The following is a 26,106-nucleotide window of genomic DNA, read 5'->3' as shown; positions in this document are numbered from 1 at the left end:
ACCAAACACTGTGCCACAACTGCCTTTAGGTTATGTGTGGTATTACAACTTGGCTCCATTTGCATCAATAGAACTGAGCTGCAATACCACACATACAATGTGGGGACAAGAGTGGTCCTGTTTATGGAAGAAGACAACTGTATTTCATTTTTTTTTATTTTTTTGATCATGGATAACCTCTTTAAAGGGGTACTTCACTGGAAAACTTTTTTTTTTTAATCAACTGGTGCCAAAAAGTTAAACAGATTTGCTAATTACTTCTATTAAAAAAAATCTTAATCCTTCCAGTACGTATTAGCTGCTGAATACTACAGAGGAAATTCTTTTCTTTTGGAACACAGTGCTCTCTGCTGACATCTCTGTCCATTTTAGGAACTGTCCAGAGTGGCATATGTTTGCTATGGGGATTTTCTCCTACTCTGGACAGTTCTTAAAATGGACAGAGATGTCAGCAGAGAGCACTGTGCTCGTGATGTCAGCAGAGAGCTCTGTGTTCAAAAAAGAAAGAATTTCCTTTGTAGTATTCAGCAGCTAATAAGTACTGGAAGGATTAAGATTTTTTAATAGAAGCAATGAAGTAGAAATTACCACAAATTGCCGCTTGGAGTATGTCAACAGCACCAATTGACAGGTGGCTGCATACAGCCGGAAATGTATATCTCAATGAATTAACTAGTGGGTGGGGGTGATTGCTGGGGGCTTCCATGCACACTGAGCAGGCATCCACAATCACCCCCTTCCAGCCTCGGGAGCCCAGCACACAATGGTGGTGGTAGTTAATGCAGAGGGCAGCTCTTGGCATCGATGTGAAGCAACCCACTGAGGATCAGCAGCTCTGCTTTGTGTGTGGGCAGCGAGAGATTTGAATCCCAAGGTGATGCCAGGCAGCAGGAGCATCCTTCATGGCTGTTTACTAGACAGGGTGATTGTAAATGTCTGCCAGTACCTGGAAGCCTGCAGCAAAGAAATATGACTTCTCTGGTGGATTCCACCGGAAGATTGAATGCAGTGATCTCAATAATGTAGAAGTGTACTGCAGACAAGTCCTTTTCACAATACTGTATATCCGCCTCCAGCAGTCTGGCATATAATCCACTAGTTGGGTATGGACCACATACTAGTGGGGTATTAATCCTTGGCCTTTTGGCTAAGATCAAGTGTAATATCTGTTCTTATCAGGAAACACTGATGTGGGACGGGTGCTGCATGGAGGGGGCAGGTGTACCAGGGCATTTCGTGACTGGGTGTGTCCAGCTCAACGGCTGCCCTGAGGAAACATGATGAGGTTTGGTCATTGGGCAAGGAGGGTCTAGAGCCAGGGTACGTTTTTGCCTCAGGGAATGGTGACCCTGAGGTGCTGAAACTCACTGGGTGTACTGGCTCACTGAGTGGAAGCACGGGCATTAACCTCTTCCCCTTTTGGCACTTCATCACCTGATTCCAGCCTTCTGGCTAGGGTCAGAGAAATTTTTATAGATCTGGTCGCATGTCCGGGCAGTATATCTGCACTCGTCCACTTCTTTTTTTTTTTTCTTTTTGTCGTCACTGTGCCACTTTTGCGTGTTGTGTATCCACAGGATTGTAAGGGTGCGGTAGCCCTTCTGGGTGTCCCTCCTGGTAGTCTAGGGGAGGCCATCAGGTCCCTCACCTCCCTGCAAAAACCTCAGTAACTCCTGCAGGGGCAGGGTACCAACCATACGCATTCGAAATGCGTCTGACGTTACCACCTTCATGTGTATCCCATGTTGTCTGCTGAACTCTAAATAAAGCTGAGTTTTAACTGCAATTGTGCTGGATCGTCTTCTTGCTTTTGGATTCTTTGAGCGCATCAGGCTGGGTGCAGGATCCAGGCACTGCTCATGGAGTGAGAGCTGGGCAGTCAACAAGTTTACCTCTGAAGGCAGATACCTTGGCTAATGCCCAGGTTGGTGCTTGGAGCACTTGTGGTCCCTTAGTAGCTTCAGGTCCCTTTGGCCCGGAGGAAAAGTATAAAGTTTGTTGGGGGCCTCTCTCCTTTCAGATGCGATGGACCACCTCCTTTGTGCACATTTTTTAGTGTGACACGTTTGCACTTTTTGTTGCACTTGGGGTTATTGAGAGCATGTTCCTTGGCTCTTAAAAAGATAAAAATAAATAAAAAATAAGGACCACAACTAGTCAGAGAGATCTGCTGACCTTTTAACTTTATATTGTAGTTTTTTTCAATAATGATTTCATCAGAATTGTAATCTAGAGTAAAGTGAATAGGAAATATAGGGTTTGTGTGACTGATTTTGCCAGTATATGGTATTGATCCTTCTAAGTTTACCAATCTGTTTGCTTACTTTGAGCAACTTGGTTTTGGTTCACTGTGTCACCCAGCTCACTCCCTTTCTGCCCATGTTATTTCCTGACAAGTACAGTGATCCCTCAACTTACAATGGCCTCAACATACAATATTTTACACATACAATGGTCAGATCTGCAAAATGTGTCAAAGGCTGCAAGAACCAACCAATCGGATTGGGCATTTCAGTGGTAAAACCCCTGTATTCCTAAAATGCATGCACTGACTGGCTGTCTGGTAACCCCTCCCTACAATACAGGGTGGTATTACATGTTCTGTGCCATGGTTAGCTGCTCCATTTGCCACCAAGTAAGGGTGGCTCCATTTTACAGTGACCCCCCTGACCTATGATGGCCTCGACATATGATAATTTCAACATGCGATGGCCTCTCAGAGGCCATCGCATGTTGAAGGCAGCATCAACATACGATGCTTTTGTATGTCGTGCCATCGCATAAACGGCTATCCGGCAGCGCAGACTGCTTCAGCTGCCGCCGGATAGCCACTTACGGTGCCCTGTGTGCTCCGGTGATGGTCTCTTACCTGTCCTTGGGGCTCCGGAGCGTCCTCTTCGGGATCCCCTGCATCGCCATTGCTCTCCATCGTCGTCATCACGTCGCCGCACACGCCGTCCCATATTCCAATAGGAGCGGCATGCGTAGTGACGTGATGGCGGCAACGGAGAGCAAGGATCCCGGGGAAGCAGAGACGTCCGGAGCGTCGGGGACACCCCGGAGGGCGTCATCCAGGGCAGCGATGACGGTCCGGAGCGGTGGGGACAGGTGAGTATAACTTCCTATTCTTTCCATTGCACGGATCCCTCAACATACGATGGTTTCAACAAACGATGGTTTATTTGAAACGGATTACCTTGAATTGGAAGGGAGGGGGGGCTCTACCACTGTAAAACCATATATGGGGTGCTAATGACAGTAAACAACAATATATAGAGCAACGGACAATGACTGTATCCAGTGCACACCCAAAGATCGACAAAGTATAGAAATCAATATCCAAACAAGAGACATTTAAAATCAATAAAAAATTGCTCACAAGGAGCATGACACAACATGGGAAAGGGGCCAGGACCCCCCTTACACCACACCCGTCCCCCTATATATCAAATAGGAATACAATGTGCAATGTTTAGTACAACATTGTCTGTGTTGCCTATAACACTTAGATATACAATAGTAATGCTGCAATCACATCAATACATAGAATATAAGTATAGGCTGTAAATAATGTCTATATTCCTAAGATGCAAACAGCTAGATGGTATAAAAATAAGCAGGCAAACCACAACCAGACAGAGGAGCAGAGATGCAATGACGCCAAACGGGGGGGGGGGGGGGGGGGGGGGGGGACCAGGTACAGGAACCCCACGCGTCCCGTCACTGTGTGACTTCCTCAGGGGTGTTGTGTCCATGTATCTCTATTGCACATTTATACTCTTATCCTCATTACCTGTATGCTGGACAGGTGAGCACGCCATCCGCCATTGCACGCTGCGCCGCGACCATCTAAAATTTCCGCCCCACTCTATGCCCAACTTCCTGTGCTTCTATCATACATAGCGCCGCGCATAGCATATACAGAGACGCTGCTTCCGCTCACGTGACCTGAGGCGGTCACGTGTCGGGTCATGTGATCACATATTTTCGCGCAGGTGCATACGCCATTCCAAATTCACAAGCGCATGAGCATTAGTAAATGTTTATAAGGCATGTACGGAAAGAACGGGCACTGAGTGACATGTCGGCGCATGCGCAAAGAATGCTTGGGAAAATATATATATATATGAAACGGATTACCATCGTATGTTGAGGGACCACTGTACTTTTTAGGACCTTGTGTGTACTGTACCGGACCCTGAAGAAGCTCCTGTCCTCTACATAGACAGTGATTTACAACTTTCCTTAGAGTTATGGTCTCAACATACAATGGTTTCAACATACAGTGGTTGTCTTGGAACCGAATAACATTGCAACTTGAGGGACCACTGTATTTTCTTTTGTTTTTATATACAGGGGAGGCCATTTATGTGGATACACCTTAATAAAATGGGAATGGTTGGTGATATTAACTTCCTGTTTGTGGCACATAAGTATATGTGAGGGGGGAAACTTTTCAAGATGGGTGGTGACCATGGCGGCCATTTTGAAGTCGGCCATTTTGAATCCAACTTTTGCTTTTTCAATAGGAAGAGGGTCATGTGACACATCAAACCTATTGGGAATTTCACAAGAAAAACAATGATGTGCTTGGTTTTAACATAACTTTGTTCTTTCATCAGTTATTTACAAGTTTCTCTTTGTTTACAGCCATTGACATGTCGTTGAGGTTAACATGTGAGGAGCGGATAGAAATTGTGTTGATGTCTGGTGAACGCAGTAACCGGGTCATTGCAGCAGATTTCAATGCAAGACACCCTACGAGACCACCCATCTCCCATGCTACAGTTAGCAAACTGCTTGCTAAGTATCGTGAAACTGGTTCAGTGTTGGATTTGACAAAATGTGGACGCATGAAATCTGTAACTAATGAAGAAACATCAGTGGCTGTCCTAGCTTGATTCAGCAAGAGCCCACAGCGCAGCACACGCCGCATGTCACTGGAGAGTGGCATTATTCGAACATCCCTTTGGCGGATATTAGCTACTCACAAATGGCACACTTGCAAACTCCAGCTACTGCAGCATCTCAATGAGGATGGCCCAGATCGGCACACTGAATTTGCAGAATGGGCAAAACAAAAATTGGAACAGGACCCTCAGTTTACACAGAAGTGATGAGGCTGGATTCAAAATGGCCGACTTCAAAATGGCCGCCATGGTCACCACCCATCTTGAAAAGTTTCCCCCTCACATATACTAATGTGCCACAAACAGGAAGTTAAAATCACCAACCATTCCCATTTTATTAAGGTGTATAAATATAAATGGCCCACCCTGTACTTTGCTTAATATATTTGTCTTACTGTGCGCCTTAATTCTTGGTGCATTAAAGGACGCCCTCCTTGAGCCTGCCCATATGGGTGTTTAGGGATAACAATGAGTAGCTGCAGTCTCTTATTGAAGTGAAAACATCTTTAATGCTCAACTCCTAAATGGTGTGGTCAGTTTGTGGCAAAGATAAAATCCCAGTATTTGTTGAAATGACTTTCCCCTGTACGTCACTCTGATATCCCATGTGGTTCAGTGCACACCTGCTGTGAATGGCAGTGCTATACCAAGCCTGAGTGTTTTTCTTGTTTTTACCAGACTGACTCCTTCCTGTGGATTGCAGTTTTCTTAGGCAGCATCCAGATGAGCAGTTCTCTTCCATTTCTTCTTTGCTGTGGATAAGGCATCATCTTGCCTTGCTGTCATGGAAAGGTGGCTTCACTTGTCTCTTGGATTCTTTCTGGTCATGGCACCAAATAAGCAAATATATAGGATGTCTGAAAGTTTCCCCAAAGATTAATGGCTGCGTTCTGAGGGAGAAATTACAGGATGTTTTGGCAGGAACTACAAATGCTGCATCCGCTTACATAGCAGATTAGGTGACATCACTCTTTTTAGCTTTTAAAACAACATTTCTTTTTTGTAACATTAGGTTTTTTAGGGCCTGTAGAGAAGCCTTTCAGAAAAATTGCAGAAAACAATTCTAGATTTGGAAAAAAATCGATTTGGAAAAAACAAAAAACACCTTATACCAAAATACACTGTGTTGCATATATTAACTACTGATTTTAATGTTATAATATAAAAGTATTGTCCAGCGCAGAGTAGAATGCTCTTTAAAGAATCTTTATTTTTATTGTAGTCTTGCAGCATACATAAAATCAGGTAAACAGGGAAAAACAAGTAACGTTTTTCAAGTGCTCTTGGCGCCCTTACGGGCACTAAACAAATGTGAAAAACTTCACACTTCAATAAGAAACCTCTCCAAATGTTAACCAATCTTAAAGTCTTATAAAATTAACGCTGTATAGTAAAATAACAGTCTATACTCAAACTAGCTCATTTGATCATTCTTAATTAACACCTATAGGTCAGAGAATCTATATTTAATCTTGGCTAACATCACATAAGATATAAAAGTTAGAAAGTATGTGTATATTGTGAGAAGGTGAAAGGTATCGTGGTGGATGGGTGATATGTGTCACCAAGGCTCCTGACTTTGGTGAAGTAAGAGCCGGTATTCGTTCAGTGTCTGTGCTGCGATGCAGTCTGACACTGTGGCCGTAGTATGGCTGGAAGGCCAATCCGGGACTGCTCTTACTGGGAATGGCTAAGTGCAGGGTGGGGGTCATTCCCCACAATCAGGGCCACCTTTTTTTGGCCTTAAAGGCAACCTGTTTGACCAGCTGAGGGGTATTTGCTAGTTGCAGCTCTCACTGCCAGAGAGAGCTGAGAGTGGAGTTCTTTTCTACGTTTGCTCCAAGGTTGGAAGCTGGTGAGCAGCCTGCCTGGAGGCCTGGAAAAGACTTGCTTGATGCCGCATGGCATGGTCTGAGGTGTGAACAAACACCTAAGGAATACAGGTGGACTTTTGTTACATTTTCCTTTGTTCGGCATTTAAAGACCAATCACTGTGTGACAAGTGTGAATAAAACACTGAACTTTGATTTGGAAAATACTGCTTCCTTGCCTCTATACTGCAACCGCACCTATTTGCAAGAGCAAGTCCTCACATTTGGTGTTGCCAAAATGGAGGCCGTGGTGAACGCGCTCATGGAGGCCAGCTTGCAACAGCGGGAGACCAACAGGCACCAGCAGGAGGCCAACAAGCACCAGCAGGAGACCAACCAGCTACTACATGGCACTTCAAGCCGCAGCAACGACCCAGACCACCCCTGACGCCCGGAAGGCTGTTCGGATGGCGATGCCAAAGATGACCCCCGCGGATGATGTCAAGACCTACCTGGCGGTCTTCAAACAAGTGGCCATGAGCGAGAGGTTACCCCGGGACCAGTGGGCTGAGGTCATCGCTCCGTTCCTGACATCCGGATCCCAGCAGGCATATTTTGTCTTACCCGATGACCAGGCTGTGGATTATGACATTGTCAAGGGTGAGATCTTGGCAAGACTAGGGGTAAATGTGTTGGTCCGGGCCCAGAGAGTAAGGCAGTGGGAATATAAGCCAGCTAAGCCTGCCCGGCCGCAATAAAATGACCTGTTGCAGCGGCTGCAGAAGTGGCTACAGCCGGAGGTCCTGAGTCCCACTGCCATGCTGGAACGTCTCCTGGCCGATATGTTCTGGAGGGCTCTGCCTTACACCATCCAGAGCTGGATTGGCCAGGCATCCCCTAGCAACGCACTGGGTATGGTTGACCTCGTAGAGAGGTTCGAGGCCACCATAAAACCGTGGGAGGGGAGGTTAAACCAAGGAGGTCTCCACCTTTGCCCAGGTACCTGGAATGCGCTAAAAGCCTGCCCCGTTGCTATGTTGGGACTGTCACGAACTGAGAAATGTTAGGGCTAATTGTCCCCAGTGGCAGGAACCAATGGACACAAACTATGCACTCCGGCCGTCCCTTTATGCCCAGAGACTGTGTGCCACCGGTATCCCCAGGGCAGGAGACTCAGGTCACCTCCGCCAAGTGAAGGTGGGAGGTTGTGTTGTGGAGGCGTTGTTGGACTCGGGACTGGTGATCCTAGTGAGGTGCCGCACACAGACTACACGGGACAACAGGCTGGGGTATTGTGTATCCACGGTGACCTAAAAGACTATCCCACCGCCCTGGTGACCGTGTCAACCCCAGACAGCCGACGAACTCATGAGGTGGCCGTGGCTACAAAGTTACCACACAAACTGATTATTGGGAGAGACTTTCCAGGGTTTATGTCTTTGTGGCCCCAGATAAGAGCTCCCCAGACCTGTGAGGCAGGGGTGTCCCCAATAGACTGGCCCTACTCAGGGGTGACCCCGGAAACCTGGGAACCTGAGTTGGAAGCAACCACAGTTGGAGTGACCACTCCTACGGTGGATGAGACGGAGACGTCTCTACTGCATGTAATGTAATGGTAGGAGATGTGGAGGAGCTGCCGTCAGGTCCCGAGTTGGCAGACCTCTATGTCTCCAGAGAAAATTTTGGTACAGCACAGCATCAAGACCCAACATTATCTCGAGTCTGGGAGAATATTTTAATTGTAGAAGGTGCACTACAACAACCGGGAGCCGAGACTGTGTACCCCGCTTTGTGGTCCATCAGGGTATGTTATAACATTTAAATCAGGTGCAAACAATTGGTGGTACTAAAAGCATATTGGAGACTGATGTTAGAGTTAGCCCATCAACATGTTCTAGGGGGGCACCTGGGCCAGCAGAAGATGCAAGACTAAATGTTGCAGTGTTTTTACTGGCCCAGTGTGTATAAAGAGGTCGAGAGGTATTGTGAATCTTGCCCAACATGCCAAATAACTAACCCCCAGCCACATTACCGTAGTCCCCTGGTTCCACTCCTGATTATCGAGGTCCCTTTTGAACGGATCGCAATGGATCTGGTAGGCCCATTGGCAAAATCCGCTAGGGGGCATCAACACATCCTGATAGTCCTGGACTATGCGACTAGGTATCCAGAGGCACGGCCTCTGCGACATACCTCAGCCAAACTCATAGCTAAGGAGCAAATGGAGATGTTTTCCAGAGTGGGCTTACCTAAAGAGGTGTTGACTGACCAGGGCACGCCGTTTATGTCAAAAGTAATGAAAGAGCTCAGTAAGTTACTACAGGTAAAACAGCTACGGACTTCCGTGTATCACCCGCAAATGGACGGCCTGGAAGAACGGTTTAACCAAACATAAAAAATTTTTTGAAGCGGGAGGTGGGTAGAGATGGAAAAAATTAGGATCTTTTATTGCCCTATCTCATATTCACAGTGTGAGAAGTGCCCCAGGCTTCTACTGGGTTCTCGCCTTTCAAACTGCTATACAGCAGACATCCACCTAGTCTGTTAGACATAGCTAAAGAGGCATGGGAACAACAGCCCACGCCGCATAAACGTGTAATCGAAAATGTCACTCAGTTGCAGGAACGGATGGAAACAGTATTGTCCCTGGTGAGGTAACATATAGAGGCAGCTCAGCGAGCTCAGAGCAGAGTTTATAATCGCCAGGCTCGGGTTTGGAATTTTAACCCAGGAGATCGGGTTCTGGTACAAACAGTCGACAGTAAATTTCTGGCCAGATGGCAGGGTCCCTACGCAGTGATCGAAAAGGTAGGGGACGTACAGGGTACACCAGCCTGGGTGAAGAAAGCCAGAGCAAGTGTACCATGTAAACTTATTGAAAGCTTGGAAAGATAGAGAGACTAATGTGGATGACAGCCCCCAGCCAGGTTTGTTAGGGTGGCATTTACCGTCCCTCAGTCTGGTGTGAGGGAAGCAGTTGCCACAGTGAAAATTGCTGACAGCCTTTCCCCTGCACAGACTCAGGAGGCCAGGGAGTTCATCAGTAGGAACACCGATGTGTCCTCAGACCTTCCTGGACGTACTTCTGTTATCCGCCATGACATTGTCACTGAACCCCAGGTAAAAATACGGTTGAAACCATACCGGGTACCTGAGTCGCGGCAACAAGCCATCTCGGAAGAAGTACAGTAGATGTTAAAACTGGATGTCTTTGAGGAATCAAAGAGTGAGTGGGCCAGTCCGATAGTCTTAATACCCAAGCCAGATGGTATGTTGCGGTTCTGTAACGACTTCCGCAAACTTAATGAGGTGTCCAAGTTTGATGCATGCCCCGAGTTGATGAGCTTATTGAAAGGTTAGGACTGGCTCTGTATTTTTCTGTTTTGGACCTCACCAAAGGGTACTGGCAGGTGCCCTTGACGGATGCTGCCAAAGATAAAACAGCCTTTATCACACCAGAAGGTTTGTTCCAGTACAAGGTATTACCCTTTGGTTTACATGGTGCTCTTGCTACATTTCAAAGGCTAATGGATATTGTACTTCGGCCACATCATCGGTATGCTTCAGCTTATCTGGACGATATCATCATCCCCAGTACAGACTGGGAGAGTCACCTTCCAAAAGTACAGGCAGTGGTAGACTCCCTTAGGAAGGCCGGGTTAACTGCTAACCCCAAAAAGTGTGCCATTGGATTGGAAGAGACCAAATACCTGGGTTATGTCATTGGGCGTGGAAGTGTCAAACCCAAGGTAAACAAAATAGAGGCCATTTGGAATTGGCCACAACCTTTCACTACCCGACAGGTGAGGTTGTTTTTAGGAATGGTGGGTTAATATATGAGGTTTATCCCCCATTTTGCGATGGTGGCCGCGCCCTTAACAAACCTCCTGAAGGGACGCAAGTCCGTCATGGTGCATTGGAACGAACAGGCAGAGCAAGCGTTTTCTCCTTTGAGGAAATTTGTGGTACAGACCGATGCCTCTGAGGTAGGTCTCGGTGCCGTACTCTCCCAGGAAGTCAACGGGGAAGAGCATCCCGTTGTCTTTCTCAGCCGAAAACTGACCCCGGCCGAGACCAGGTATAGTATTGTGGAGAGAGAGTGCCCTGCCATTAAGTGGGCACTCGAGTCTCTCCACTATTATCTGTTGGGCAGGAAATGTTGTCACATCACGGATCATTCCTCAAGCCAAGGACAAAAATGCCAGGGTCACTAGGTGGTTTTTGTCAATACAGAACTTCAAGTTTAGGGTTGAACACAGAGCGGGTCGTTTGCTAGGCAATGACAATGCCCTATCACGAGTCCACTGTTGTACAAGTGTTCACCCCTCAGGCTTGAACAAAGGGGGGGGGGGGGGATGTGAGAAGGTGAAAGATATAGTGGTGGATGGGCGATATGTGTCACCAAGGCTCCTGGCTTTGGTGATGTAAGAGCCAGTATTCATTCAGTGTCTGTGCTGCGATGCAGACTGATACCATGGCCGTAGGGTAGCTGAAAGGCCAATACGGGACAGCTCTTACTGGGAATGACCAATTGCAGGGTGTGGGTCAAGCACCACAATCCAGGCCACCTTTTGTTGGCTTTAAAGGTAACCTTTAAAGGTTGGAAGCTGGTGAGCAGCCTGCCTGGAGGCCTGGAAAAGACTTGCTTGATGCCGCATGCCATAGTCTGAGGTGTGAACAAACACCTAAGGAATACAGGTGGACTTTTGTTAAGTATTCATTTGTTCTGCATTTAAAGACTGTTTGCTGTGTGACAAGTGTGAATAAAACACTGAACTTTGATTTGGAAAATACTGCTTCCTTGCCTTGACATTTGCCAGAGAACACCAAGAACACCAACAGCAAATTCGCCACTGACGCCCTGTGCTCTTCACAGATGAAAGCAGGTTCACACTGAGCACATGAGACAGAGTCTGGAGACGCCATGGAGAACGTTCTGCTGCCTGCAACTTCCTCTAGCATGACCAGTTTGGCGGTGGGTCAGTAGTGGTATGGGGTGGCATTTCTTTGGGGTGCCGCACAGCCCTCCATGTGCTTGCCTGACTGCCATTAGGTACCAAGATGAGATCCTCAGACCCCTTGTGAGACCATATGCTGGTGCAGTTGGCCCTGGGTTCCTCCTAATGCAAGACAATGCTAGACCTCATGTGGCTGGAGTGTGTCAGCAGTTCCTGCAAGAAGAAGGCATAGATGCTATGGACTGGCCCACCCGTTCCCCAGACCTGAATCCAATTAAGCACATCTGGGACGTCATATCTTGCTCCATCCACCAACGCCACATTGCACCACAGACTGTCCAGGAGTTGCCGGATGCTTTAGTCCAGGTCTGGTAGGGATTCCTTCAGGAGACCATCCGCCGCCTCATTAGGAGCATGCCCAGGCATTGTAAGGAGGTCATACGGGCACATGTAGGCCACACACTATTGAGCCTCATTTTGACTTGTTTTAAGGACATTACATCAAAGTTGGATCAGCCTGTAGTGTGGTTTTCCACTTTGATTTTGCATGTAACTCCATATCCAGACCTCCATGGGTTGATAAATTTGATTTCCATTGATCATTTTTGTGTGATTTTGTTGTCAGCGCATTCAACTATGTAAAGACGAAAGTATTTCATACAATTAGTTCATTCATTCAGATCTAGGATGTGTTATCTTAGTGTTCCCTTTAGTTTTTTTGAGCAGTGTATAATATATATATATATATATATATATATATATATATATATGTAAAACATATGCATCAGATAAGCATCTGCATACCCAAAAAATAACATCTGTATAATACGTCACACTGTATAATATGTCACACAAGAGAAAATATTCCATGTGTCAATAAAAAACAATGCATTTCCATATAATACATTGCCATGGTAATTAGGAAAAGAATTCTATAACTATGAATATACAGTACATGATGTCATGATACGCTCTCAGGGCATTGAGCTAAGACACCGCAAGGTACTTCATAATGAAACAAAACAATCCAGAATACCTCCTGACTAAGAAGTTTTCCCTGGCCATCACTTACTTCTGTAGGTGGATTAACTCATTCAATGCTGTGGAGTTGTAACATTTAGTGATCTGGTCCTTGAAACGGAAGACACAAAACGTGTATTAAAATGAGTCATATCAGATAAATCTTTTTTTTATTGAACAGTAAGCGGATTAGTTGTGTTACCCATGTACTGTTTTTTACACTCTACACAAAATATCAAGTAAATCACATATTTTGTGTTGCAGTAAATGTGTTGAGAAATAAAAAGATTGTTGAGTAACATATGATGTGACAGTGTTAGCCATTTGCATGTAACTACAACACATAACACTTGTGCCCACACTTAAAAGATCTTTTGTGCATGACACAAGCAGGCTAGCTAAAATAGTCAGACATATAGTGGGCACTTACCTAGCCACACATTTGAATCCATTTCTCATAGATCCCGTACGTGCTGGTTAGCTTGAATTACAGTATTGTATTTCCGTATGATATCACAAATATGAAGGAAACTAGTTCTATATGGGGTTAAAAAAATAATAGAGGATTCTGCGTAAGTCGAATTAGATGATAACAGTTTTATTATTAGTTGAACTGTACCAATGACCCTTTTAATTGACCACCCTGGGGAGCCCCTCTGCAGTAGTCTAACCCTGATAAATCTTTTTTTAATTGAACATTAAGCGGATAAGTTGTGTTACCCATGTACAGTTTTTTACACTCTACACAAAATATCAAGTAAATCACATATTTTGTGTTGCAGTAAATGTATTGAGAAACAAAACGATTGTTGAGTAACATATGATGTGACAGTGTTAGCAATTTGCATGTACCGTAACTACAACACATAACACTTGTGCCCACACTTAAAAGATCTTTTGTGCATGACACAAGCAGGCTAGCTAAAATAGTCTGACATATAGTGGGATAGCTTGAATTACAGTATTGTATTTCTGTATGATATCACATATATGAAGGAAACTAGTTCTATATGGGGTTAAACAAATAATAGAGGATTCTGCGTAAGTCGAATTAGATGATACCAGTTTTATTACTAGTTGAGCTGTACCAATGCCCCTTTTCATTGACCACCCTGTGTAGCCCACTGCAGTAGTCTAACCCTGATATTCATTACCTCTATCATAAGCCTTGTCAGGGATATCCAGGGTGGTCAGAGTGGTCCAGGCATTGTGCTGAGGTCCATTCAGGAGATCACTTAATGCTGCAACTCTGCGGCATCGCACTTAATCTACCTAATATCAGAGGTGACTACCAGAGAAAAGTTGGGAGGTATTCTGGATTGTTAATTTGGGTACCAGGATGCTGCATAGGCTCAATGTCTGGCAAGATGCCATATTTTATTATTAAGTATAGGGGGGTGGCTCAGCTCAAAGCCTGTGGAGCGTATCATGACATCATGTATATTCATGTATATTGTTCTATGTTTATTTCATGTTCATAGTGATAAAATACATTTTCCTAATTACTATGCAAATGTATTATATGAAATATCATTGTTTTCCAGTGACATATGGAAGCTTTTCTCTTGTGTGACATTATTTTGCATTTGTTTTTTCAGATGTACATATATACCTTTATAACCTTTATATCTTATCTGATGTTAGCCAGTTTAAAAATACTGTAGGTTCTCTGACCATGAATGGTAATAATGAATGATCTAATGAGCCAGTTTGGGAATAGTTATTAATAATAATAGTTATTTTACCATTTAGGGAAAATGTTGTATGACCTTAAAGGTTAAACAGATTTGTAAATTACTTCTATTAAAAAAAAATCTTTATCCTTCCTGTACTTATCATCTGCTGTATACTACAGAGGTGGTTGTGTAGTTCTTTCCAGTCTGACCACAGTGCTCTCTGCTGACACATCTGTCCATGTCAGGAACTGTCCAGAGTAGAAGTGAGTCCCCATAGCAAACCTCTCCTGTTCTGGACAGTTTTTGACACGGACAGATGGGTCAGAAGAGAGCACTGTGGTCAGACAGAAAAGAAATTCAAAAAGAAAATAACTTCCTGTGGAGCATACAGCAGCTGATAAGTACTGGAAGGATTAAGATTTTTTTTAATAAAAGTTCCACACGCTGAGCAGCAGAGTACCCCTTTAAAATTGGTTAACTTTGGGGGAGGTAGCCTATTTAAGTCTGGAGTTTTTCACTTTTGTTTAGTACGACTAAAAACACCAAGAGAAATAGAAATGCGTTACTTGCTTTTCCCTGTTTACACATTTTCATGGATCCTGCAAGACTACAATAAAAACAGAGATTCTTTAAATAGCGTTTTACTTTGCTTTTATTTGCCTTTTGTATTTCTTCAGTCCTCGGGTGACACCTGTCTCTGCACAACTATTTGCTATCTGGGCTGAATACAGATACATGAAGTTTATTTCTATGTAGAAGCATAGATAACCATATTCTGATATTACACACCAAGTGTACTGGAATAGTGATGATTGATACCATCATGAATATTTCATATCAAAACACAGTTGCAAGCATAGCTATTATAGATTACCCTGTAGGACTCCCCCTGTGCAATAAACATCACATGATGTATTATGCTTCACATGATAATAGATCTTTAAACGCACATGCCTTGTCTATACAGTATTTCCTTCTCAGGCATCAATCATACATTACAAAGTCCAACTAATTTTATTAAAGGAAAATTGAAGATTGAAATGATGAATACTTGTGCTGTTCTACACACAAAAATACAAAAACCATGTGTTATTAGACCCAACACTGAACCCTGGGAGTTTGGCAGGGAAGGTTGTAGAACAAAGATTAGGTCACTATTAAAGAAGAACATAAATGCTAGGAGAGTATGTAGTACGATATGTAACCTGACCCCCATATCTGCCATTGATTGCAATAATACCAAAATATATTGTATTGTATTACTTTTTATTATATACAGTATTAATGAAACGCTAAGTTGACTGTTTTTTTCTATAACTGGGCCTTTGGGATCTGGACATATCTCAGCTACATGTATGATAAAAGGCCATTATTTTACCATACTAAATATTTTGGGCATGTCAATGTATACAGTTTACCGTTGTATCCACCAAAATTGTACCACAGACCTGGAGGGAATCTTATTTGGTTACACTGTTCCAGAGCATTTCTAGTCTGAAGGTCCACATTGACTTACAGTATTAGATAAGATAACCCAGCTGTTTGTATTGGTTCTGATAGTCTGTGATAGTAATACAGTGATTCATGCAGACAACTTGCAGTTCTGTGTATATTTTCTTTCTTTTGTCTGTTTTTATACACTCAGTTTGAATTCTTTTCTTTAAAGGGATTCAAGGACAATGTGTATCGTCAAAGAAGAAAATACTTTGTGGATGTGGCCATGAGCTATAAATAGTAAGTTCTTGTTTTCTTATATCGTCACAATTGGTATTTACTGTATGGAACTGAAATATTGTCAGGGGTGAAACAGTTGTTTGCTTGTTCCATACTACTGCAAAATTGTTACATATTGTACATAATGTACAAAGGCAACCTGAGGAAACACAAATCATGTTTGAAATATTGCTGCATTTATTGAAAGCATCCGGTGCACGGAGCAAACTTTGCTCCGTACCGGATAGGGGATAAGATATCTAGGGGTGAAGTACCTCTTTAATAAAAAATAAAAAAAAAGGCATCAATATAGAAATGTCGAATTGCTTTAAAACTTGGCATGCATTTATGTCTCTGGCAGATATATGAATGATTATAGGTGACACTGGGCCTTGCCACAAGTGGTTTCCCCCTAACCTTTACCAATGCTCTAGCAGTCAATGAATGATCATTGACTGCTAGATATGCCTCTATGAGGCACTCAAAGGGTGACATGTATAAAAGTTTTTACCCCTGTTTTGTGTGTATTCTTTTGCGCAAAATTTTGCGCAAGCTGTTTTTTTGCACATTTTTTTTGGGTACCTTGGAGTGACATCTATGGTACGCACGGATTTATTAACTGCATACTTTTCCTTTACACCCAAAAATGTTCCGCAAGTAGCTTTTTTTGAACGCAAATATAAGCCATCTTGGATTTGACGTAGCAAGATGCTTTGAATCATTGATTCTATTTTTCAAAGAGTGGATTGAGGAGATTACTATAGTTGCCTGCAATTTATGAAACTCATTGCGCTTGATTGATAAATTTAGCGCTTCTGCACATAATTGCCATACACATAATGATACATGTTCCCCAAAGACACTAGTTGTCAGACTTTGAGAGGGGACACACCATTGGACTAAGAAAAGCAGGATGATTTGTCTCTCCATCTCGGCCATTCTGAGATGTTCAGTGAGATGGCCAGTGGTTAGGAGATGTTCAGTTAAAAGAAAAGAAAAGAAAAAGACAGAAAAAGATTGCGCAGCAATGTGCCGTTAATCTTAGAAAATAGAGGGGTAATGCGAGGTGATCACAGTCTGCTCACCTGGACGTGTTACACTGAGAGTGCAACACCTTTGTATGCCTATCACCCGTTTGCAGGGTAGTTAGCCGGGGTGCAGCCAGGAGCTCTCCTGTCCGGAGTGGGTCTCTGGACATTCCAGGTGCTCCCCCGAAACGCGTAGTCCAAGCACTTTTTATGTCAATAAATGTTATTGTTTTTCTACCACTCGATTATCCGAGTACTTGCCTTGCCAATCGAATCCACTGGATACACGGGAGAAGCGCCAACCGGAGCACCTTTTTTCATTCACTGATGCGGACCACAATGCTAGGAGATGTTCAGAGCGGCACACATGTTAAACAGGTTCCAGAAGGCCCAGACAAACCATCAGTGTAGAGAATTGTTTAATCTACCAACAAGCACGGGCAGTTCCCGCAGTTTTCTCGTCCACCATCCAGACACAGGTGTCACCTTCATTACACACCCTTGTCTGTACTCAAACCATTTCCAGTCGCTTAGCGAGACAATTTTAGGTTGCAACATCCCTTACATGTCCTAACCCTGAAAGTCTGCCACTGTCACCTTTGTTTGCATTGGTGTTGTTAATGAAAAAAACATAGACTGCTACAGACTGAAACTATGTTGAAGGATATTTATCATTCTCTTCAAATGTATGGCTTTTATATAACAATTTTTTTTTTAAACTCACTTTTGCTTACATACGACCTATTTATCAAATGCTTGTAAGTAAAACCATGAGCTATGCAGCATAAATCCTTTACAAAATATTTAGACACTCACTGTTAGATGCTTGGCAATAGTATTATCTTTATTCCATTTTCATAAAATTCAGAGCTGTAACGTTCAAAGCTTGCGGATATTAAATTCTGCATACAACCGTCCCAGCAGAGATGATATTCACTAGTCGGGAGCCATCAGGGTCTGACGCGACGTTTTGGGGGAACGCCGCCTGAGATTCCAGAATATTTTAAGCAGGATGCACACCTTTACTCAATCAAGGAGTTTCTCTTAAAGTAACATTTATAATTATCTAGTACAATAGTTTTAAACCTAATGTGCATTCTCCTAAATATCGTGGATTAATAAATTATTCAAAGATAAGCTTTCAAACTACAGACTTCATTCAAGCCTGATGGGGAAATCTTTTCCAGGTATGTTATCCAATATGCTTCCCTTTGCAAGAGACGCATGTGTCTAAATTTAGTGAGACTACTGTCGCAAGACATTTTTTTGAAAAACAGCACAATGTGAATGAGTTAAGGTGGCAAATCTTAGAGCAAATTCACACTGAAGCGAATGAGCATTTAAACCGCATGCGTCTCTTGCAAAGGGAAGCATATTAGATAAAATACCTGGAAACGATTTTCCCATCAGGCTTGAATGAAGTCTGTAGTTTGAAAGCTTATCTTTGAATAATATATTAATCCACGATATTTAGGAGAATGCACATTAGGTTTAAAACTATTGTACTAGATAATTATAAATGTTATAAAGAGAAACTCCTTGATTGAGTAAAGGTGTGCATCCTGCTTAAAATATCCTAGAATCTCATGCGGCGTTCCCCCAAAACATCGCGTCAGACCCTGATGGCTCCCGACTAGTGAATATCATCTCTGCTGGGACGGTTGTATGCCGAATTTAACATCTGCAAGCTTTGAATGTTACAGCTCTGAATTTTATGAAAATGGAATAAAGAAAATACTATTGCCAAGCATCTAACAGTGAGTGTCTAAATATTTTGTAAAGAATTTATGCTGCATAGCTCATGGTTTTACTTACAAGGACTTGCACTGGGGGATTGGTGAATACCCACACCTGAGCATTGCTTGGAAGTCTACACAGGACTTTTCTTTCTACTATTTATCAAATAGTAGCACGACCTTGATAAATAAATTATTCGTAAGCAAAACCTGGGAAACCCGCTTACAAAAGCATTTCCCTTATGTTAATAGCCGAAGTTCTTTATCTACCCTTATTACCAGTAACGTTTCTAGAGAGTGACGAGGGGGGGGGGGGCGTACCACATCCGGTGACACCCTGACACCCTGACTGGTCTACCTGGCACTAAATAGCTGCACTCCAACTATCCCGCAACAATCCATCCACCCTCCTCAGAAATAAAAAAATATTTAAAACATACTATGCCGCACCATGAATATTCGTACTCTGGAGGTTTTTTTGTATAATTTTGAGCCTGCATTTTGTTACATTGGTGGGCGGAGTCTTGCGTCGCTGCGCTGAGGCTGGAGTTTACGTCAGGAAGGAAGACAGCGCAGCACAAACAGGCACATAAACAATAGTGAAGCCACGAAAAAAAAAAAAATGCTCGGTACGTTACCCGCCCCAAAGTGTGCTCGAAGGTGTATTACTATGGATGTTTCTTTTTATTAAGGAAAAATTTTAGTGCCACATATGGGTTATTCACGTAGTCGTAAAAATTCTTACATAATTATTTTGTGCCTTATTCTATTTTAACACAAAATTCATTTTAAAATTTAGTGGGTGCGCCAGCATGTACGTGTCCTAAAATTAGCAAGGTGTGCAGTGTGTATTTTCAACCTTAAAATTAATAGAGTTATTAGTTATATAATTATTATTAAAATTATAATTTTTCTTTAATTCACATTAATATAGTAGCTTTGTTTCATGATGCAGAACAAGAACAGTTGTTAAAGTTGGTGTTAATGTCCTTTTCTGCAGACGTTTGCACTTTCTGTAAGCCAGGGTGGACCTGGAATATATATATGACTTTTAAATGGAGATGTGACTTTTTTTCTTCATAAATAGCGACTATCGCATTTGATAAATACATGACCACTGCAGAGTAAAAAAAAAAATATTTACTACGTGAGCAAATTTCAGAAATGTGCTTTAGAATAAGCAAAAATCAAAAAGTCGCAGCATGTATAGAAAAGTCGCACGTGCGCAAATACATGTGACTTTTTTACGCAAAAAGAATCTACTACAGAGCTTGATAAATCTCCTTCATTGTCTTTAGCAAGGAATCCAGGCTCCATTTAGGATCCAAGGATAGTTGGGTTCGAGTAAAATAAAGAAAAACAAAAATGGCAGGGTTAACACAACATAATTTATGAGGTAAGCGCCTACTGGCATTCATGTCAGCAGAATAAGACCCATATAACACCACAAAGGTCCCAATCAGTAAGGGCATTATAGGGTAGGTGCATTAACCCCTTAAGGACTCAGCCCATTTTGGCCTTAAGGACTTAGACAATTTAATTTTTACGTTTTCATTTTTTCCTCCTCGCCTTCTAAAAATCATAACTCTTTTATATTTTCATCTACAGACTAGTATGAGGGCTTGTTTTTTGCGTGACCAGTTGTCCTTTGTAATGACATAACTCATTTTATCATAAAATGTATGGCGCAACAAAAAAACACTATTTTTGTGGGGAAATTAAAACGAAAAACACAATTTTGCTAATTTTGGAAGGTTTCGTTTTCACGCCGTACAATTTATGGTAAAAATGACATGTGTTCTTTATTCTGAGGGTCAATATGATTAAAATGATACCCATTATTACGTACTTTTCTATTATTGTTGCGCTTAAAAAAAATCACAAACTTTTTAACCAAATTAGTACGTTTCTAATCCCTTTATTTTGATGACCTCTAACTTTTTTATTTTTCCCTATAAGCGGCGGTATGGGGGCTCATTTTTTGCGCCATGATCTGTACTTTTTTTTGATACCACATTTGAATATAAAAAACTTTTAATCCATTTTTTATAATTTTTTTTTTAAATAAAATGTATTAAAAAAGTAGGAATTTTGGACTTTTTTTTTTCGTTCACGCCGTTCACCGTACGGGATCATTAACATTTTATTTTAATATTTCAGACATTTACGCACTCGGCGATATCAAATATGTCTATAAAAAATGTTTTTTACGCTTTTTGGGGGTAAAATAGGAAAAAACGGACGTTTTACTTTTTTATTGGGGGAGGGGATTTTTCACTTTTTTTTACTTTTACATTTTTTTTTATTTTTTTTTTACACTTGAATAGTCCCAATAGGGGACTATTCATAGCAATACCATGATTGCTAATACTGTTCTGTTCTATGTATAGGACATAGAACAGATCAGTGTTTTCGGTCATCTTCTGCTCTGGTCTGCTCGATCACAGACCAGAGCAGGAGACGCCGGGAGCCGGACGGAGGAAGGAGAGGGGACCTCCGTGCGGCGTTCTGAAGGATCGGATCCCCGCAGCAGCGCTGCGGGCGATCCGATCATTCATTCAAATCGCGCACTGCCGCAGATGCCGGGATCTGTATTGATCCCGGCACCTGAGGGGTTAATGGCGGACGCCCGCGATCAGCAGCCGGGATCAGCCGCTCATGACACGGGCATCGCTCCGATGCCCGCGGTTATGCACAGGACGTAAATGTACGTCCTGGTGCGTTAAGTACCACCGCACCAGGACGTACATTTACGTCCTGCGTCCTTAAGGGGTTAAAAAGGGCAGGAGCTCAAGCCCCCTTTTTGGTCCTATGTGTGCACATCTTCATGCCTGCCTTTTCTGTGGAGCAACAGACTACCCCAAACACTGGTGGGATGTTCTATGACAGTTGGTCACCCTTAGTGGTGATACAAGGGAGACTAACAGTCCAGCGATATGTGCAGTACATTGGCCACATGTATGGCCTCTCATGGCAGGGCTTTCAGCTAGCATTTTTAGCAGGATAATGCTTGTCCACAGACAGTAGGGGGTTTTAAGAATTGTCTCTGCCAGACTGCAACTATTTCCAGGCCTGCCTTGGTCACCTGATTTATCTCCAATTGGGCATTCATGAGACGAGCAGGGATACCAGCATTGGCAGACTAAAAGTGTGTAGGATCTACAGGCCTAACTGCACCATCTGTGGGCACATGTCCCGCAGGATTCCATACGGAATCTATAGAGGCTGCCCAACAGGGTCCTACATCCCCCTTTTCATTGAACAGTTTTCCCCAGTAAACAAATCCCTTTACTCTAATATTGTAATCTCCTAGATTCAGTACATTCAGACAATGAGTGTATATTATGTTTGCTGTTTCATTTTTAACTTCTGTCTTGTCTGTCAGGGTTTGGATATCTGCTTTGCTCTGTTTCAGAACTGTAATCCCTGTGTTTCTCCTTATACAGTTTAAGTTAAATGCTAAAATTCTGGCTTCCTGCAGCTGCCATTAGTGGAGCTTATTAAAGCATATTGAAGGTTAATATTGAATTTAATGTGAGATATATAAATATATATCCATCTTTAGTAGGCTCCTATTATAAGTGGCTGAAGGCAACCTGAATTTTATCATTTAACTTTATAGCCATGTGAAGGAAAATACAATTTAGAGTTTGGTGCTCTGACCCCTATATGTTTTTACAAAAAGAATCACCGCTGAAGAGTGTAGCAATTTATCTTTTCACTTTAAGTATACTATAATGAACATTTGTATTTACCATTAAATGGGTCACACAAGGGTAGTTTTTCCCAACAATATGCCCATTCTGTCAGCTATAAACAAAAAAAAAATTAAAAAAATAATTTAAAAAAACCTCTACTCACCTCCTGCTCCTCTGGTGCTCTCTTCTTATCCTGGTGCTTGTGGTCGATCCATGACACTGCAGTTCAGCGAATTGCCAGCTGCAGTGTTGTCCCGCCTTAGCAGCAATGTAACACATTGAACCTTGACACCAATGTTCATGATGTAAATTAAGAAAATAAGCAAAACAGAATGTATTGGTGAGTAGCAAGGTCCAGCTTTATCCTAGCTTTCATTTTTGCATTACATTTGAAAGGTAGAAAGTGATTGGCTGCCCTAGGTAGCACCAGTGTTTTGCATATACATGAGCTTTTGTAAGGGTCTGTCAGAACACCAAGACACATGATGCAAAACTCATTCATGATTTAATGGAGAAGTGTCATGATTGTGAGTGTCCGATCCCTGTATGGAGCCCCGGCCCTTCTCCACAGCGGCACTTCGCAACCCTCACCCCCTCCATATAGCTCTATGGGAGAGCCGAAGATAGCCGAACGCCTCTCCCATAGAGCTATATGGATATGTTTTTTTCATGACACTTCTCCTTTAATAGTAATAAAAATGAATAAATACTGTAGAAATTATAGGTGCCAAATCTAATGGTTTTATACTGTTAACCATCTCTTTAGCAGCGCTGCTGGGTTTCTATGTTAAAATAAATGTCTGGTTTGCACTTTTGTATTAATTCACGCTTCCTTATGTACATTTAGTGGACATCCAATTCCAAGGGTGGAGTATACAGCAGAAGAAATAAAGACATGGGGCACAGTGTTCAGAGAACTTACAAAGCTTTATCCGACTCATGCGTGTAGAGAATACTTGAAGAACCTGCCTCTGTTAACAAAATTCTGTGGATACAGAGAAGATAATGTACCACAGCTGGATGATGTTGCCCGTTTTTTGAAAGGTGAGATTTAAAGCATTCTTGCTTGTTAGGGTGCATTCACACCACGTTTTGTACATAAGGGTGCCAGACCTGGCGGGGGGAGGGGCAAACCGGGCGCTCCCGTACCTCAGCCGGATCAGCCCGTGACTCCATTTACTTTAATGACCCGGCCGGAGTCAAACGGTGACTCCGGTCGGCTCAGTTTTGACCCCTATGCGGTTTTGGACCGGGCCTAAAACCGTAGTTTACAGCCAGGTTACGGGAGCGCCCGGTTTGCCCCTCCCCCCTCCGCATCCGGCACCCGTATGTACAAAACGTGGTGTGAATGCACCCTTACATATTTTATAGCAGCGCTAAAGAGTGTTCAAGGAAAATGCTTTAAAGACTATGAGGGGCATTTACTAATCTTTTACTATGTAGTCTGGTTTTTACCCTGTTTTTTTCTACTTAATTTTTGACTATGTGTGACAAATTTACTAAATTGTTGCACGGGTTAATAAATTTGGCACACATAGGCAAAAGAGGAAATTTACTTCATGTAGTAGAAAAAATAGTCTGTTCCTTTTTTCTGCTGTCTGAATAGGTTTGGCTGCTAGGTTTCCTTCTGTATCTTTTGTTTTTGAGTTTTTAAAAATTATTCAATAACTAAATTGTAGTCATGGCTCAGAATAGTGGTAAACGGCATTTAGTGTGTGTGTGTGTTTATTACATTTTTTTAACACTGTTCTTCTATAGATCCATGTATCCTGTGGACTCCTTCGGATTCGGTGGACTATTTCGATGACCAGCGTTTTTCTTTGCTTGATGTTAATAAAATGGTTAACGAGGGCTTGTGGGGGAGTGTTTTTTTGTAATAAATTTTTTTTTAAACCTGTTGAAACCTGTTGTGTGTTTTTTTTTTTTTTTTACTTTACTGGACAGGCTTAATAGTGGAAGCTGTCTTACAGACAGAGTCCATTACTAAGCCGGGCTTAGCGTTAGCCACAAAAACAGCTATTGCTAACCCCCAATTATTACCCCGATACCCAACGCCACAGGGGTTCCGGGAAGATCCGGTACCAACAGGCCCGGAGTGTCAAAAATGGCGCTTCTGGGCCTAGGCGGTAACAGGCTGACGTTATTTAGGCTGGGGAGGGCCAGTAACAATGGTCCTCGCCCACCCTGGTAACGTCAGGCTGTTACTGTTTGGTTGGTATTTGGCTGAGAATAAAAATAGGGGGGACCCTATGTGTTTTTTTTTTAAATATTTAATTATTTATATTAAAAAAATCGCATAGGGTCCCCCCTATTTTTATTCTCAGCCAAATACCAACCAAACAGCAACAGCCTGACGTTACCAGGGTGGGCGAGGACCATTGTTACTGGCCCTCCCCAGCCTAAATAACACCAGCTTGTTACCGCCTAGGCCCAGGAGCGCCACTTTTGACGCTCCGGGCCTGTTGGTACCGGCTCTTCCCAGCACCCCTGTGGCGTTGGGTACCGGGGTAATAATTGGGGGTTAGCGCTAGCTGTTTTTGTGGCTAACGCTTAGCCCAGCTTAGTAATGGACTCCGTCTATAAGACAGCTTCCACTAATAAACCTGTCAAGTAAAGTAAGGAAAAAACACAACAGGTTTTAAAAAAATTTTACTACAAAAAACACTCCTCCACAAGCCCTCGTTAACCATTTTATTAAAACCAAACAACGCTGGTCATCGAAGAAGTCCACCGAATCCGAAGGAGTCCACAGGATACACGGATCTGAAATGGGTTAGTACATTTATTATCACCTGCTCACACATCTCCCGCCCGCACAACTACAACTGCCAGCATGCCCTTACAGTAAGGACATGCTGGGAGTTGTAGTTGTGTGGTGCAGGAGATGTGTGGGCAAGTGACAAGCTTGTCCCCTGCCCCCAGCTGCAGGACTACAACTCCCAGCATGCCCTTACAGTAAGGTGGTGCGGAGGCCGGGCACAGTGTTTCCCAACCTGGGAGTTGTAGTTTTGCAACATCTGGAGGCACCCTGGTTGGGAAACACTGTTTTAGGCAACTTACCGGCTTCCGTAGGATCCAGCACCGCCCGACATTGCCGCGCGACAGTGCCGCCCGACCATCTCCGTCAGCGATCGTCGCTGGAGCCTCGGAAGGGTAAGTGAACGTCTTCGCCGGTCCCCTTCAGCTGTTTAGTTTTGAAACAGCTGGAGGACTACAGTTTACAGACCACAAACAAGTGGTCTGCAAACTGTGGCCCTCCAGCTGTTGCAAAACTACAACACCCAGCATGCCCTGACAGCCAAAGCCTTTGGCTGTCAGGGCAGGAGCCCGGGCTGACATTACAGTGCATCCGCCCGGGCTCCTCATACTGCCTCCCCGCTACCCTCACTTATGGGGACACTGATATCCCCCCCCTTTTCTCCCGCACGCGCCGCTCAGCTCCCGCTGCTACAAGACTACAACTCCCAGCGTGTCCTCACTGTAAGGGCATGCTGGGACTTGTAGTCTTGCAACAGTTAGCAGACAGATGGGAGTTGTGTGGCGCTGGCAGGTGAGA

At 43.2% G+C, this 26,106-nt stretch overlaps 1 protein-coding gene and 1 pseudogene across 1 annotated transcript in view; both read left to right on the top strand.

Moving 5' to 3' along the window:
• Positions 1-26,106, top strand: part of TPH2 (tryptophan hydroxylase 2) — a 379,719-nt gene that overhangs the window by 82,588 nt on the left and 271,025 nt on the right. Inside the window, exons 5-6 of the mRNA XM_056574111.1 lie at positions 16,042-16,109; positions 23,398-23,594. Of these exons, the coding sequence (XP_056430086.1) occupies positions 16,042-16,109; positions 23,398-23,594 (265 nt within the window). The remainder of the gene's footprint in view (positions 1-16,041; positions 16,110-23,397; positions 23,595-26,106) is intronic.
• LOC130267961 (U2 spliceosomal RNA) lies at positions 1,128-1,238 on the top strand (annotated as a pseudogene).

Source organism: Hyla sarda, chromosome 4, assembly GCF_029499605.1.
Source record: "Hyla sarda isolate aHylSar1 chromosome 4, aHylSar1.hap1, whole genome shotgun sequence".
Taxonomy (NCBI): Eukaryota; Metazoa; Chordata; class Amphibia; order Anura; family Hylidae; genus Hyla; species Hyla sarda.
Note: the sequence above shows the minus strand (reverse complement) of the source record. Positions and strands in the feature narration are given on the sequence as shown.